Source organism: Lineus longissimus, chromosome 10 (genome assembly GCF_910592395.1).
Source record: "Lineus longissimus chromosome 10, tnLinLong1.2, whole genome shotgun sequence".
Lineage (NCBI taxonomy): Eukaryota > Metazoa > Nemertea > Pilidiophora > Heteronemertea > Lineidae > Lineus > Lineus longissimus.
In genome coordinates this window covers 3,790,412-3,805,360 of record NC_088317.1, presented here as the reverse complement: position 1 = coordinate 3,805,360, position 14,949 = coordinate 3,790,412, and the positions used below count along the sequence as shown (strand labels likewise).

The 14,949-nt window shown below is 41.9% G+C and overlaps 2 protein-coding genes and 1 long non-coding RNA gene across 5 annotated transcripts; 1 reads left to right on the top strand and 2 right to left on the bottom strand.

Annotated features, from left to right (window-relative positions):
- Positions 1-173: 173 nt before the first annotated feature.
- LOC135494736 (S-formylglutathione hydrolase-like) lies at positions 174-4,558 on the top strand. 3 transcript variants are annotated; one of them, XM_064782995.1, is made up of 7 exons: positions 174-231; positions 835-922; positions 1,508-1,695; positions 2,113-2,302; positions 2,722-2,947; positions 3,262-3,363; positions 3,774-4,558. In XM_064782995.1, the coding sequence occupies exons 1-7, from the start codon at positions 186-188 to the stop codon at positions 3,852-3,854; spliced, it is 921 nt and encodes a 306-aa protein (XP_064639065.1). In that variant the 5' UTR covers positions 174-185; the 3' UTR covers positions 3,855-4,558. The 3 variants fall into 3 exon arrangements, with proteins under 3 accessions (XP_064639065.1, XP_064639063.1, XP_064639066.1); XM_064782993.1 differs by lacking the exon at positions 3,774-4,558 and adding an exon at positions 3,594-3,716; XM_064782996.1 differs by lacking the exons at positions 174-231; positions 3,774-4,558 and adding exons at positions 361-379; positions 3,594-3,716.
- Positions 4,559-4,955: 397 nt separating this feature from the next.
- Positions 4,956-7,887, bottom strand: LOC135494737 (uncharacterized). Its single transcript, XM_064782997.1, has 5 exons — positions 7,511-7,887; positions 6,930-7,002; positions 6,420-6,599; positions 5,839-6,013; positions 4,956-5,478 (listed from the first exon to the last, which is right to left on the bottom strand). The coding sequence occupies exons 2-5, from the start codon at positions 7,000-7,002 to the stop codon at positions 5,298-5,300; spliced, it is 609 nt and encodes a 202-aa protein (XP_064639067.1). The 5' UTR covers positions 7,511-7,887; the 3' UTR covers positions 4,956-5,297.
- Positions 7,888-8,016: 129 nt separating this feature from the next.
- Positions 8,017-13,001, bottom strand: LOC135494775 (uncharacterized). Its single transcript, XR_010448457.1, has 2 exons — positions 9,504-13,001; positions 8,017-8,499 (listed from the first exon to the last, which is right to left on the bottom strand). It is a non-coding gene; the product is annotated as an uncharacterized LOC135494775 (long non-coding RNA).
- Positions 13,002-14,949: the final 1,948 nt, after the last annotated feature.

Here is a 14,949-nt window from a genome sequence, read left to right as displayed (position 1 = left end):
ACGTTGGAAACGCATTTTAAAATAGATGTTACGTCCTGTTTGGGGCACGTCATCATCGCGTACATTCAGGAAAAACTCCCTAACGAGACCTAAGGCACATCCAAGAAAAAGACAGTGTCTCCTGCGTAGTGTAACATATTGGCGGTAGATGTCGTGGTGATTGTCTCGTTACAGCGCATGCGTACATGTTCAGGTGTCTGTTCACAAATTTCGTCCCACTTCCCACAGAAAGTATGAATGAATGATTAAATTTTAATCGATTAACGTGTCTTTGATAGTTTGTATGTTAGAAAATCCAAATACTTATCAAATTCATGAAATGTGTTGGCATTTTGTACTTCGGTTGTTAGCAGGGGTGTTTTGAACAGCCTCGATCTTGGTACGACCCTGGCCATCAATCAAAGTTCAAACAATAGTCAAAAGCATGGCCATGTACATTTTGTAGTGTATTCTGTGCTTGTGTCACGCCCCTACACTCCGGACGCAGTGGACTGGTCTCGTCTTATTGCCCGGTGCATAGAGGAAGGATGGCGAACATGGACTGCATATCAGTCCACAAGCCCCCCCCCCCCCCCCCGCCACCTGATGGCTGATCAGAATCAAAATACTGACTAGGGCTAGAAGGGGAGGGGGGGCTTCAATATAATAGTTAATACTAGTGTTTTCATGGTCAGGAGCACAAATCAATCACGATGTTGGAAGGCTGAACAATGAATGATTTGTCATGCCTGACTTAATTAATAATAATCTCTATCAAATGTTGTCCTGGTGAGTACACAGTATAAATTAATATGATAATATTAATAATATAAACAATTTCTTTTGCTTGTTCAGGGTTTCTGGCCAGGAGCATCATGAGTTTCAAGGAAGATTCGAGCACCAAATCCTTTGGAGGCTGGCAAAAAGTTTGCAGCCATGATAGGTAATAAAATGTTGAGGTGTATTTTTCAGCGTTTGGTACCCGGTCTAATGCTGGAATTCCTGAGTATATTTGCTTTCTTGAGTAATTAAGCCATCAGAGTCATGCAGCATTCTCAAGTGTTTTCTTAAGGTAGGGTGGTACCCTTAGAATTCTAGAAGTTTTGCCAGTGTGCAACACAAGGTTGGGTGGCAAGCAATTTAAGGTAGGGTGGCCCTCTAGAAATCCTCTGCAAGATTCTAGAGCAAGGTAGGGTGGCTCTTCTGCCCTGACAAAAGGCCTTGTGGTCATGCAATTTAATTTGACTCGGCAAACCACTTACGCCCTGTGTAACAAGTATGGCATCACACAACTCAACTAGGGTTCAAACCTGACATTATGCTTGTTCCAGTGGAGTGTCGAAGAGCATAAAACCGACATGTACCGGTATGAATTAGTTGCACCTTATCAGACTTTGGGAATCAGTGAGAAGGCACAGGAAAAGTGTGAAAAACTTTTACAGCTGGCAAAATGTTATTTCATGAATTTAAGCTTTACAGAAATATTCCTATTTGAAGTCCTTTTTCATTGTAACCATTTTACTTTCAGCAAAGAACTAAAATGCAGGATGAACTTCTCTATCTACCTTCCTCCTAAAGCTGAGGATGGGAAAGTGCCTGTCCTCTACTGGCTCTCGGGCTTGACATGTACTGAACAGAACTTCACCACCAAAGCTGGTGCTCAGCGTTTTGCTGCTCAATATGGCTTGGCTCTGGTCGCTCCGGATACAAGTCCACGTAAGTGGTAATTGCCATGAAAGTAGGATTGTCTAATATGTCAACCGTATTGAAGTCTGCAACTTCAACTTAGTCTATTTAGGCTACATCAATTATTTTATCTGTATCGCGGGCAGATTTGCCAAAAATCAATTGGTGATTTTTGTAGAACTTTTGATGGTTTGGTTAGTGATTTTGAATGACAAAATATAAGAAAACTAGTACCTTAACAACCAAATGGGACTTGTTCTTATATAACCACAGTAACGTTTTAGAATGAAATACGAGAGTAGCTCTCCCTGGCATATAAGATAGAAATTGCCTTCAAGTATAATGCGAAACAGCCCAGGGCCTACATAAATTGACATGATATATCTGTGATGAAGATTTGATTTATTTGAAACTAATTTTCAATTTAAATTTATTACGTCATTACAGGGGGATGTAATATCGAAGGTGAGGACGACAGTTATGACTTCGGTTCCAGTGCAGGTTTCTATGTCGATGCGACAGAGGAGAAGTGGAAGACCAACTACAGAATGTATTCCTACGTCACATCAGAACTCCCTGCTATCATCAATGACCATTTCAATGTGATTCCAGATAAGATGTCTATATTCGGCCACAGGTGAAATGAAACTTTGACACAATTTGAAAAATTCCAAAAATTTCAAAACAATTAATTATTGACTTGAAACGTAATTATTTATATCGAAAGATAATGATGGAATTTGGGAATTGGTTGGTGTACTGGTTACTTCCTGCTTTGGGGTTGATATGTTCTCACAACTTTTTTGCGAGGTTTAAGGCTATGTTTACCCCTTCCCACCAACCCACCCACCAACCCACCCCAAAAAATCATAAAAATACGACCAAACTATGCTTGGGTTCTTACAGCTCGACTCTCATTGTGTGTACCGAGTGAAATAGTTTGATAAGTCCGGATGATCTGTGTGCATAAGCAATGTGAAAACACGTCTGCGGGTGCCATTGTTTTACCCTTATGAAGATGGATGTTTTTGGCAAATGATTTTGTACCCATTTTAGCATGGGGGGTCATGGCGCTCTCACCATTGCCCTGAAGAATCCTGGTAAATACCTATCCGTGTCTGCGTTTGCCCCGATCTGTAACCCAACGCAGTGTCCGTGGGGAGAGAAAGCATTCAGGGGCTACCTGGGTGAAGATAGAGAGGCCTGGAAAGCTTACGATGCAACAGAATTAGTCAAGGGTTATAAAAACAAGGATACTCCACTGGTGCTACTTATCGATCAGGTTAGTAAAGTTGTAAAAACTAATGTGCTGTGCTGTCCTCGTACATGAATTAATTCTAACCCTTTTCATCCTTTCACTGCGGGTGCATAGCACGTCTAGTCATATGACCCAATTACCTGCAGGTGACGTGCATAGCAATTCATGCCGTACTACAATTCGAATTCATCTGCACTTGGCTACAGCCCCTCCAGACATTCTATACGCACTCGGGGGAAATAGTTGGGGTAGTTTCGATCGTTCAGATTTTTGGCACTTGCCTCGAAAAAATGATTTCCATGTTATTAATTTCAAATTTTGTAATCTCTCTCCTCCAGGGTTCTGCTGATAACTTCCTAACTCAAGGCCAGCTTCTGCCTGATCACCTCATGAATGCCTGCGCCACTAGTGGGGTAGAAATAGTCTACAGAAAACAAGATGTAAGTCTTATAGGTCGTACATTTAGCTCCCTTTCTGAACCCTTGTAAAATTTCTGTCTGAATTACGGATTGGCCCCTGAAGGTATCTAACGGGGGGGGTCCCAGATTCTCAGGTTACATGCGGCCATAATCCCACTCACTTCCCTGTCGTATTGTAAGCCCCTTCCTGTAGTAAAACAAACTGTTTCAGTTGTAAATCACATCATTCCTGTTTCAATTTTCATTTTCAGGGTTATGATCACAGTTACTATTTTATCGCTTCATTCACAGAGGATAGCGGCCCAGATTCCCAGGTTACATGCGGCCATAATCCCACTCACTTCCCTGTCGTATTGTAAGCCCCTTCCTGGAGTAAAACAAACTGTTTCAGTTGTAAATCACATCATTCCTGTTTCAATTTTCATTTTCAGGGTTATGATCACAGTTACTATTTTATCGCTTCATTCATAGAGGATCATCTGAAACACCACGCACAGTATCTCAACGCGTGAAAACGACAGAAGTGACTAAAGGAACTTGCAAGGAAATTAGGCCGGGTAAAATGGAAAAATTGATTCCCATCCCCGCACAGTTTTTTGGCCGCTACTCCGAAAAGCTTCTTTATTTTCTGTTTCACATTTTGTTTTTACCACTTCTTCACATTTTACACACGATCAAAAATATGCAGCCCCTGCTTACAGCACTTCTTGTAAGAGTGTGATTTTTGATTGTGTTTAACATAAATTGAGGGATTTCCTTCATTCAAGTGTGTGTTGGAAATGGGGGACATATTGTCCTTCAGTCATGGTACAGACGCATTTTCCATAGACAAATTCAAAGAAGTTTGTTTTGGCACTGACCAGTCATGCGTTACAACTTGAACAAAGGATCGCCGTGTCTCTAGGCATTGTCCAAAGTCCGCTTAGGCCTTCTGATGTGTTCTGACTGTGCGCATTTGATTTGTTATGGCACTGATTCGTCTTCTTTGAATTCATCTATCAAAATGTGACGTCTACCAATGATGAAAAATATAAATAAATCTTGCCCACCTGCCCTGATTTCAAGAAAAAGTTCAGATGAGAATCAATTTTTAAATTTCCCTGGCCTTATGATAGTGTGAATCACAACAAATGATGTATGAAGGACAATAATTAGAAAGATTTTTAAAATGATTCATGTTTGTGTATAACGAAGTTATTGCCCGTCAATGGTAGACATTATTCGGGAGATGAAAACTTGAAAATGAAGTAACGATTTGTGTTACATGTATGAGGTTATTGCCTGTGAATGGTGGACATGGCTCTGGAGATGGCAATGGAGACACGGCCTAAGTTCAGAAATGCGTACTCTACTTGCCAACCAGCGAGACAGCTCGAGCAACAAAGTCACTGAGGTAAAAGACATAGTTGTGTTGAATGACAAATGGTCCTGATTTATGAAAAAGAGATCAGGACCTCTCTGAATTTCGAAAGAAGGGAAAAAAACACCAACAGCATTATGCACTTATAATTTATTTTACTATTTTGTCTGGTCGACTCCAGAAACCATCATGGTAGCTTGGATGAATAATAATTTTGCTGTTAAAGAATTCTGAATCAATAAATACTTTTTTTGTAAAATACAAATACCATCCTGTGTATATCTTTAATTTGTTAAAAACATATTTTTGTGCTGTGCAATCAGTTTCTTGCCAATGCCAATGACGAGTAGACAGAACAGCACTGTTAAAGTCCTAATAGATCCAAAAAATGAAAATTCTATTAGGACTTTAAAAGTTGTATTCATTACGTAATTTTTACACAATTGAAAATTTCAAATTCAATTTCAAATTTTCTATGAACAGTGTCGGCCTTTAAAGGCAAACCGTCTGCAAAATAGCAGATACAGAGACAAAGTCAGACTACTACATATATGCTTGCTCGTTAAATACTAGTTGTGCAGAACTTGGTTCCTTGTCATGGCCTATGAATTCTTAACGTGGCGAAGCAGAAGTACCCTACACCAAATCCCACAACAACTGATAAACACAGCCATACATTGAACGTCATGAAGACAAGCATCACTAGCCACGATAATACAGTTTGTAAAAGGAAGAGTAAGGAACAGAGAAGATGGATCCATCGTCTAGTTGTCCTGCTGTAAAAGAGAGAACTGAGAAATTGGAATGCCCCTATCTTTTTAATTATTTAGCCGAAGACAATAGCCATGATGATTTAGAAACTATGACCTGAATCATTTAGGGCGGAATTTACTGTTGTTGAGGTGTTGAGTATTTGAATACACTGTCGATTACAGGGCTGAAATGCATCCACAGTTTACTGTCATTGGCCAAAGGTCTCTATGCTCATTCATCATAAGGAGCACACCGTATGCTATTCGGTAGTTTGGGTAAGTTTAAGCATGGAGTTATACCTCCATGGTTTAAGGGACACTAAATCACAGGGCACTGTGATAAGCTTCTTTTTTTTAATTGCTTAAACCTTAAAATTATGATACCTGTAAGCATGCCTGCACACTGAAGTAACATCTCTTGAAAGGGTGAGATTGATGTTGCTTAAATCTGTATCTTGTTTAGAAATGTCGTTTGCATCTTTGGGTGCATCCCGCGATGGTCCATATGAGGGGCTCTGTTCAGTAGTCGTGGACTCGGGGAAATCTTTCTGACGGTGACCTGTAATCAGACATAACGGCCGGGGGAGGTTTTATGAAATTTTTTCATATGCTGAAATAAGTTTTTAGTTCAACACAAAACAATTTCAGTTCAACACAAAATAATATCAGTTCAGCTGATAATTTCAGTTGAATTGAAATTGAGCAATAACTGTGAAATTTGAAAGGAATTTTGCAGGCTTATAGGGAACCCCAATCCAGATATATTTGTATTCAGCCGGGCACTCGACAGTTTTCTCAACCTCGCCCTCAAATTCTCATTTTTCTCTGCTGGATATACTTGACAGGAGAACAGCCGCCGGGGAACCGCCGTCATCCAATATCAACCGCGCTTTCCTCCAAAGGCGTGTCCAACCATCAATGGGCCGTTCTCGTACCAACACCCTACTACACCTAGCCTATTTTACCTTGTCCTTCGGTCTCGCCTATTTCTTGCCAATTCCCGCTTCCCGCCCTCATTTCATAAGCAGATGCTTCTCTCTGTGTCACTTTTTCGATGTATTTCGAGCTAAGGAACATCCTGACCGCCCTAAGTGCTTCAGTGGCCGCTGAGAGGAAGAAGACTGCCACGCATGTCAGCGCGATGTCTGCAAGGAAATGTATAGGGAATGATAATATCATAATTATGCCAATCCTGTGTACACTCCGAACACTGTGGACCGGCCGGCCTCTCGTCTCTCCTGCTTGCATGCGAAGAGACGATTAGGATGACGAAATAGACTGCCGACTGCCCCGGGAGTCTAATCCTGTGCTACTGCTAACCACACGTTTAATCTACGCGTACATTTTAGGCCTGTTATCTGTTGTGTCAACGCATGCAGCATTTGTTCGGTGTAATGCAGAGTTAAAAGCTATGCTTTTTGTCGCGTGCGTTGACAAAACGAGTTGCCTGCCACTCAAGCGATGTAATCTCTTACCCTTTATTGACGTGGTTTTCCATTGCTGAAACAGGACCGTCTCATCCAGATCAGTATGGAAAACCGAGTTCATCTGCAACGGACAAAAAAAATGGCATTGAGTTTTCGCAAAGCCCCCGAAACGTCATACTGAACTTCCAGCGGTATTGCCTCCGTTACCTCCGCGACGCGCGTTGTCTGTATTTGCAATGTCAATACATTGAGGGTAAGATGCCGTAAAGTTGACGCGAACGCCTATCCCATTGTTCGACATATTAATCAGGAGATCGAACAATGGGACAGGCGTTCACGTTGGCGTTTCGGGTGATTTGCGAAAACTTCCTAATCGGCTCGCCTACGTGAATCGACATTTTTAACATCACAATATAGTATGATGAGATGGTTATCGATTCAAAACCTGATAAAATAACTCTCGTACAGGAACCGGTTTCTTCGTAAAGACATCTTTAATACACTGATACATCACGTACACCAATAACTATTGGGACGATATTTTGCCTACGTACACAGGAGGTGTTATGGTTGCACACCCCGTGCTGGCAAAAAAATATTAGGCGTGGCAGAAAACTATGCGTACGTACCTCAATCAAGTAGGTCCTAGACGATCTCTGCTATATTGTCCCTTAGTCTGGTTACTCTAAGATTGTCCGGATAGCAAATTCTTCCTGTGATGACCGTTTTACAGAATCGCCTACAACTCACTTTTGGAACGATGAGTGATATCAAGTCATGTGGTGTTTAGATAAAAAAAAACCTTATTACACGAATCTGCCGAGGTAGTAGGCCTAATTCTCACGAACAAGTACGTGATATACGTGATGAGGTATACGAGTCGAAAGGTATATGTACATTATAGCAAGCACATCCGCTTAAAACCCCACATAAGATGTGTGTATTGTATCCCCTCCAGTGAAAGGCGCGCGTATACTGCACGTTTTTTCTGTGTAGTCTGTGTCGAGAATTGGGACAGACACACACTTCGGGGTAAACAAGTAGGCCCTGCGGTCGTTAGCATTGATTCGAGTACCGAATTCACTTCGATATTCATGTCTGGGGCAAAGTTTCAAAGAATAGGCAAATAATAGTGTTTACCAAATGGATTTTTTAATATTTTTGCAGTACATGTATATGCTTAGGCGTAACATCGGAAAAACGAAACACGAAAATGCCTGATAGGCCATAGGTGTGAAATTCTGTTTGACAAATTAGCGGGCAATGGGGAAAACAAGAGTACTATGGAGAAACTGATTTCAAAATATTTTTTCCCGCGTGTAAAAGTTGCACATTACGTCAGAAATGGGACCCATAAAAGGGTCCAATGTCCCCTTAAAAAGGTTTGATGTCATTGAATCATATCAACATGTAGCCTAACTGTAAACGAGCTACTGTCAAACACGGCGTCGGGAATTGGCGGGGGCGCACAATGGCTCCCCCTCCGAAATGTCGCTGCAAAGCCGCGCAAGTATTGGCCCCGGGTTATCTGGAGTCACGGGTGGTGGCGGTCGTGGTGCTGGCGACTCGTCTTCGGATGTTCCCCAACCGTCTGGCGAATCAAAAAAGACGATGGATCCTGAAAAGAATAAACATCCAGTGACCTCTATTGTCTTGTGTCAGTCTGCGAATGGGCCTACTCAAGAAATACTTTTGTTTTTGTTTCGAAAAGGTGACGAGGTCGTCAATGACGGTAGGTGTCGGCCATCGGAATGTGACGCAGCCTTGTGCTATCAGACGATATGAAAAAGCGAAAAAGAAGCTGTATATACTAGGAGAAGGTACTAGTACTTTGATAAGGCCCAGGTAAAACATCGTGCATACATTTCAGAGCCAAATACCTCATACTCATTAGTTAGACCAGTTGTGATTTAACGCGAGCTTACAATCGAATCACGTCGTGATCGGAAGAATCACCGCTGTTTTGTCATGCGCACTTGAGCAAGACACTATAAACCCTAAATTACCTCGTCCATCGAATGAGACGTAAAGTTGAGTGGAGGCTCCTTGCACCTGATGTATTTTGCTCAGGGCGAGCAAAAGACACCACAAGTGAGCATGCCGATTTATCGGCGCTGTTCGTCAGTCCTAAAGTCTCTTCCTTTCTTCCCGAGGCAACCGATTATAGTCGCCAAAGAAATATTTACTCGATATATAGGTATGTAGAATAGAGTTGCCGGGTGAAGTTGGAAACATGAGTTGAAGCCGTAGAAGGAGTCACTAAGCCGATAGACATAATTGGCGCCTAACCGCAGTGAGACAAGTTAAAAACGCTCATTCAGCCTTGGAGGAGGAATACTCCCTGGTGTTGGATGATAACGCCTCCAAGTGCAGAGCGAACGCTGACTGAAGAAGATAAAACTAGCCGATTCTGAGGCAGCCGATCTATCCAGCCGAGAAATATTTTGTCGATAGGATGAATCGTATTATATAGACTATGCGCGTATACAGGCGCGGATAAGATTCTGAAATTGCGCATCCGCTGCCCCCTCCCATGATCGACCCTCCTCCGTCACTAGAAAGATTCAAAAATGCTTTTACAAAGGGACATTATCATTATTAAATTCAAAGACATTTCCTTACCTGTAAACAGCAACCACACGACGAACAATCCCAATTTCATTATATTTAATGAGAAATACAAGTTATTTTTGCCGAAAATTTCTGTTTTGACCTGTGTTGAGAACGAAATTTCAAAGCATATTTTTGCTTGTGTATATAGATCTGTGCTGTATAGGCCTGCAGCTGATGAGACTAACACAGCCGCCAGTGGCATCTCTTCAGCTATTTAAAAGACATAACTTGCCTTGGCTCAGTGAACCATCGCCTTGAAATATCGATCCCAGCCAGCAGCATGGCCAGGTGTGTCAGCAGATGACGAATGAACGGACGCGAGAGCGACGACCCATTTGACATTCAGATCCAGGTTTATAAGTACATAGCGACCACTAAGTCTCAGGCTGCGTAGCAATAGAAAAGCATCCTGAGATTCTGGGTTTTTCCTCAAGATGCATTGGGGAAGCCATGGCTTGATCTGTAAAGTTACCCACAGTGAGAATATCTACTTAAGTATTTATCTTTGCACTGTCGGTGAAAAAAATGGTGTTCTCCCCCTAGTTTCCAGAATGCCAGAGAGATCTTAATATACGGTCACTGGTGTCAATAGCCATGCACTGGAATATTTTGCCTATACAATATCTCAGAGAATTTCACTCTCAGCGCAATCTCCGTGGTGTCTGACCTGTTCGAAAGCCTATGGGCAGGCTTTAAATATTGGACGCTCCCAATGGGTTGTACCAGGGAGGCAATAGAGACATACCGTCATTCCGATTCTTGGTCACGTTGGCGGTTTTCGTAACACTATAATCATCCCCTTTTGTTAACATATAAAGAAGATAATACAAGTGTTAGGACTTCCGCTGATGTACATGTCGTCGTCAATTTCCCTTCTTTGCACTTTACTCAAGTAATGGTTGAACCACCCTCGTGTGATTTCTGAGTACAAGCAGTGTTCTGGGTGTAAGCATAGTACTGTTCTGCTTGTACTCGGAAAGTGCACGAGTATCATGTGAAACCGTCTTTTAATGCATTTCTGCCTAAGATTCGTGTGAAAATGCCTCCAAGCTAATGCTTTCACGTCCGTCATCACTAGCCGGATAACAGAGAAACCGATTTTCAGTAACCAAGACAATTTGCAGCAATGCAAATTACGTATTTCGCAATGTGAATCAATCAATGATAGTGCTAGATGGTAACATGTCATTGCTCAAAGAATGACGGCCATAGTGTCTGCCACCTTGAATATCAATGGCAATATTCAATCTCCGTCACAGAGGTTCTTCTCAGTCGTTGTTTTGTAGATTGTGGTGGTAAACTGAGCAAGTATTGTATTCGGATGCATTGCTTTATAGTTGAATCTGTGTAACCTAATGACAGTCGCAGAATCATGCTCGGAACATCCGGTATACCTCAGTTCGAAATTGCGTTCCACTAACGCAGTACAGCAGAAAATTTATTGTATTATTGGTGTATTGAAATGAAATCGTAAAACAATGGGCAAGAATCAATCTGATTCTTTGCTGCAAAGTGAAATCAGTGTTAAAAATGAAAACGAATAACAAGTACATGCGTTCTGGTAACGTTAATACGATAAACACTATGCTAACAGTAGCTAACATGTAGGTCATGCTCATCATCTGTGCTGTCTGACTCTCTGCACCTTGCCCCGGATGCTGGAGACTTTTTCTCTTTTTATTACTTAGAATGACTTGGTGTAGAATTGAACAGTTGCACAGAATTATTACAAGGAATGGTATAAACGATGATGAGAGTAGGTCTATCCAGGACCATATATTTGCCCAGAATTTCTGGTAGTTTTCGGTTGTCGGAAAACACAGAATGCCAAATGCAGCTCTCGGACTTTCGGGGTCGATCCTGTAGAACATGAGTATGTGTGAATTTAGGATAAACAGGATTGAAAAAACTGCTGTTATTGTGACGATTGTCCATTTTCCTGTGCAGATAATCCTAGCTTTTATAGGAAAGGTTACAGAGATGCACCTCTCAATGGTTAACAGCATGATGGTCCAGCTTGAAAAGTGGTTGAAGAAACTTGTGAAGAAAAAGTGGACTGGACATGCAAGATCTGTTAGAAGCCTCACATCCAAGTCAATGGTATAGAGCAGCCAGTGTCGCAGTAGGCCAGTCCACAGGACCGCGGTGTCTGCGACAGCTATAACAATAAGCAAGATTCTCGTTGATGATTTACCAAATTTCCGTTTAAGGAGAACAGTAATGGTTAAACTGTTGAGACAGGTCCCGGTTATGATTAGTACAGGCGGAATGTATTTATAAAGGGTCGTCGTGAGGCGGTACTCCCAAAAGATGCTCATATCTAGTGGACCCCTTCCCACCCCCTTCTCGATCGTTGACATGGAGGCATTTGGGGAATTCATGGTTGGATCTGTAAAGTTACCCATGCTGAGGATATCTACTCACACGTAAACAATATTTACTTCTACACTGCCGGTATAAATGATATTTTATCCCCTCGTTTCCACTGAGAAGGCTTAAATATAAGGTCACCGGTTCTAATAGCCATGTACCAGAAATGCTTTTGTCATAACATTGGTCATACAACATGTAAAATCTGGAGTGCGCTTATTCTTATTATCTAACCCCAGCTTCGTCCCAAGTCATTGCGCCACTGCCAATTCCTGACGCATGGTTGGATTGTAGCTACGTTTTTGTTGACCGGAGCGATCGACCACACTATCACGAGATCTCGCATGGACGCGCGTAGTTTTACCAGGCTGGTCTAACCCAGGGTGAACAGTCTCCACTATCTATCACAGAGATTTTTAATGGTCTCTTAATCCCTACATTTGAATAAAAAATACTTCGAATATTACACAATATCTCAGAGAATTTCACTCTCAGCGCACGCATTTGATTCTCTATCTCCGTGGTATCTGAGCAGGGCAGGTTTCCATTGACGCGCGCGTCCCGGAGTAAAAGTTTGAGATGTCCTACAATAGAATGTCCGCGGAATAAAGAAACTCGATTCTGCACTTTCGATATCTACTATACAGTATGACACCTCCCTGTAATTACCGACCCTTTTGAGGGACGGTGATCATTCGCAGGTGTAACACTCACACGCCTCAGAGGTTCTGTTGAAGTTTATCGTTCATGTAAAGTTGACATGACGAATTTTCTAACTCGGATCAGACCACCTAACATGAAACTATCCTATGGTTGTTGACCGTACACTCTCAATTAAACCACAAAAAGCCCAAGATTTACAATATTTGTGAAATTTCCTTTGCTGTGTGTTTACTACGCACGCAATTGATATCAGAATCAGGCTCGGTTTTTGGGTCGTAATAATCGTCGCCAATCCCGTGTGGCATGACTGGTGAATCTCTCCTGCAGTATGGAGACACCCCGAGGCGGGAATCAGCCGCTCAATATTGTATTGGCCACCTGGCGTTGTGTTGAGCACCTCGAATCCGTTCTGGTGTTACATATACATGTACCCAATATGTGGTATACACAGCATCAAACACAATATATACAATCCGACGAATCTGTGAGAATGAGTTATTTGAACAAAGCATCGAAATAATGAAATGTCTCGGTAAATTTATATCTGTTACAAGCCGCATATGCAATTCTGTTTGAGAACATGATACGTTAAATTCAATGCGTAGAACCCCAAGGCAAAGAACCGTAATTTGACATTAGACCTCAGTACAGAGTGAATCAATAAAAATTATACAATTTTTAAGTGGCCATCGTTGTTCTAATTAGTGCCAGAAGTGTTTATAAAGACTGCATGTGAATATCACAAGTCAGACAAGTCATTCATCTGTTATAATTTTTCAAGCGAACAATGGTTGTTTCGATGAAAGGCGTGAAAGTGACTTGTAGAAGTTTGACCGAAATGAGGGAGGCGCGTGGTTTTAAACCAGGCTGTGTGCAGCCAAAAGACGAGCGTGATTTCGACTGATTCCGATCATAACGCTGGCGTTATCTTAACACTAGCATTTCCCCTTCCATTACCATAAATAAAGAAGAAAATACAAGCGTCAGGATTTCCGCCGATGTTGCCTCATCAAAAACTGCTTGTCCGTCACTCCAGCGATAAAAAGCAAAGGCGACCCTTCATCCTTCTGTATATTCATGACTTCCCCCCAAGCACTCAGCAATTTAAATGACCTCCGATTTTTTACCTCCGATCCGGTATCGGCCATTCAGAAACCCTGTACTCAATAATGGCCATGCGTTGTGCGCCTAACAAGCATGACAGGTGTGTTCTGATTGGCCAATACCTGACCGGAAGTGTCAAATTGCTGCTTGAGGAAAGTAATGAATACCACTGCAATTCGCCAAATGTTATGGGGTAAAAGGTTAGACTCGATAGCTGCTGTCGTTTTAGAACATTTGACAGCGTTTATTATACCCAACCGTGACTACAGCACCCCTGTGTCAGAGGTTGCATCAAAAGTTTTAAATAGCAAATGGCTCATTACTTCTGGACATTTTACACTAGATGCACGACCGTGATTGGCTCATTCCTGATGTGAAACCCGACGTAAATACGAAGAACTCCGACTCCTTTTTCCTAGGGATGGCGTGCATCGGAACATCCGGTATACCTCAGTTCGAAATAGCTTCCCACTAACGCAGTACAGCAGAAAATTAATTGTGTTATTAATATATTGGATTAAATTCGTGACAGCGTGAGCAAATATGCTTTTTACATACTGATGCCAAGTTGAAATGGACAAGTGTGAACGGACAAGGGCATAGAGGCTTACTGGTAATGTTAGCACTATAAACGTGATGCTGACAGTAGTCAAGATGTATGTCATACTCGTCAATTGAGCTGTCCGACCATCTGAACTCTGCCCCGGATTTTGAAGTTTCTTTCGTTTGATTTGACCTCGAATGACCTGGTAGAGAATTGAAAAGTTGCACACAGTTATTACAAGGAAGGGCACACCCGAATATATAACTAGATCTATCCATGACCAGATATGCAAAAAGAAATATTCGTGAGCTTTCGTTGCCCACCTACACGAGACCGAGCCATGATGTCTTCGCATAAAGAGTGTGTGCGCGTTAAGGGCTAGCAGCATGCTAGCCACTGCAGCCAGTGTAATGCTTGTCCATTTACCGGTACAGATGAACTTAGCCTTCAGGGGAAACGTGACAGAAATCCATCTTTCGATGGTCAAAAGCATGACAGTCCAACTTGCAAGATGTAGGACAAAATACGCTAGGAACAATCTAAGAGGGCATAAGTCTCCTTCGAAGCCAGAAACCTTTAACCCAAACCCATACATCAACCAAAAGGGTATAAGGTTCGTCCAAAGGACCACAGTGTCTATTATTGCTAAAACAGAAAGCAGAATTCTGGTAGAAAATTTACCAAATTTCCTTTTGTGGAGAACAGTGATGGTTAAACTGTTAAGAACGGTACCGAGAATGAGTAACACGGGTGGAGAATACTTCCAAAGGATTC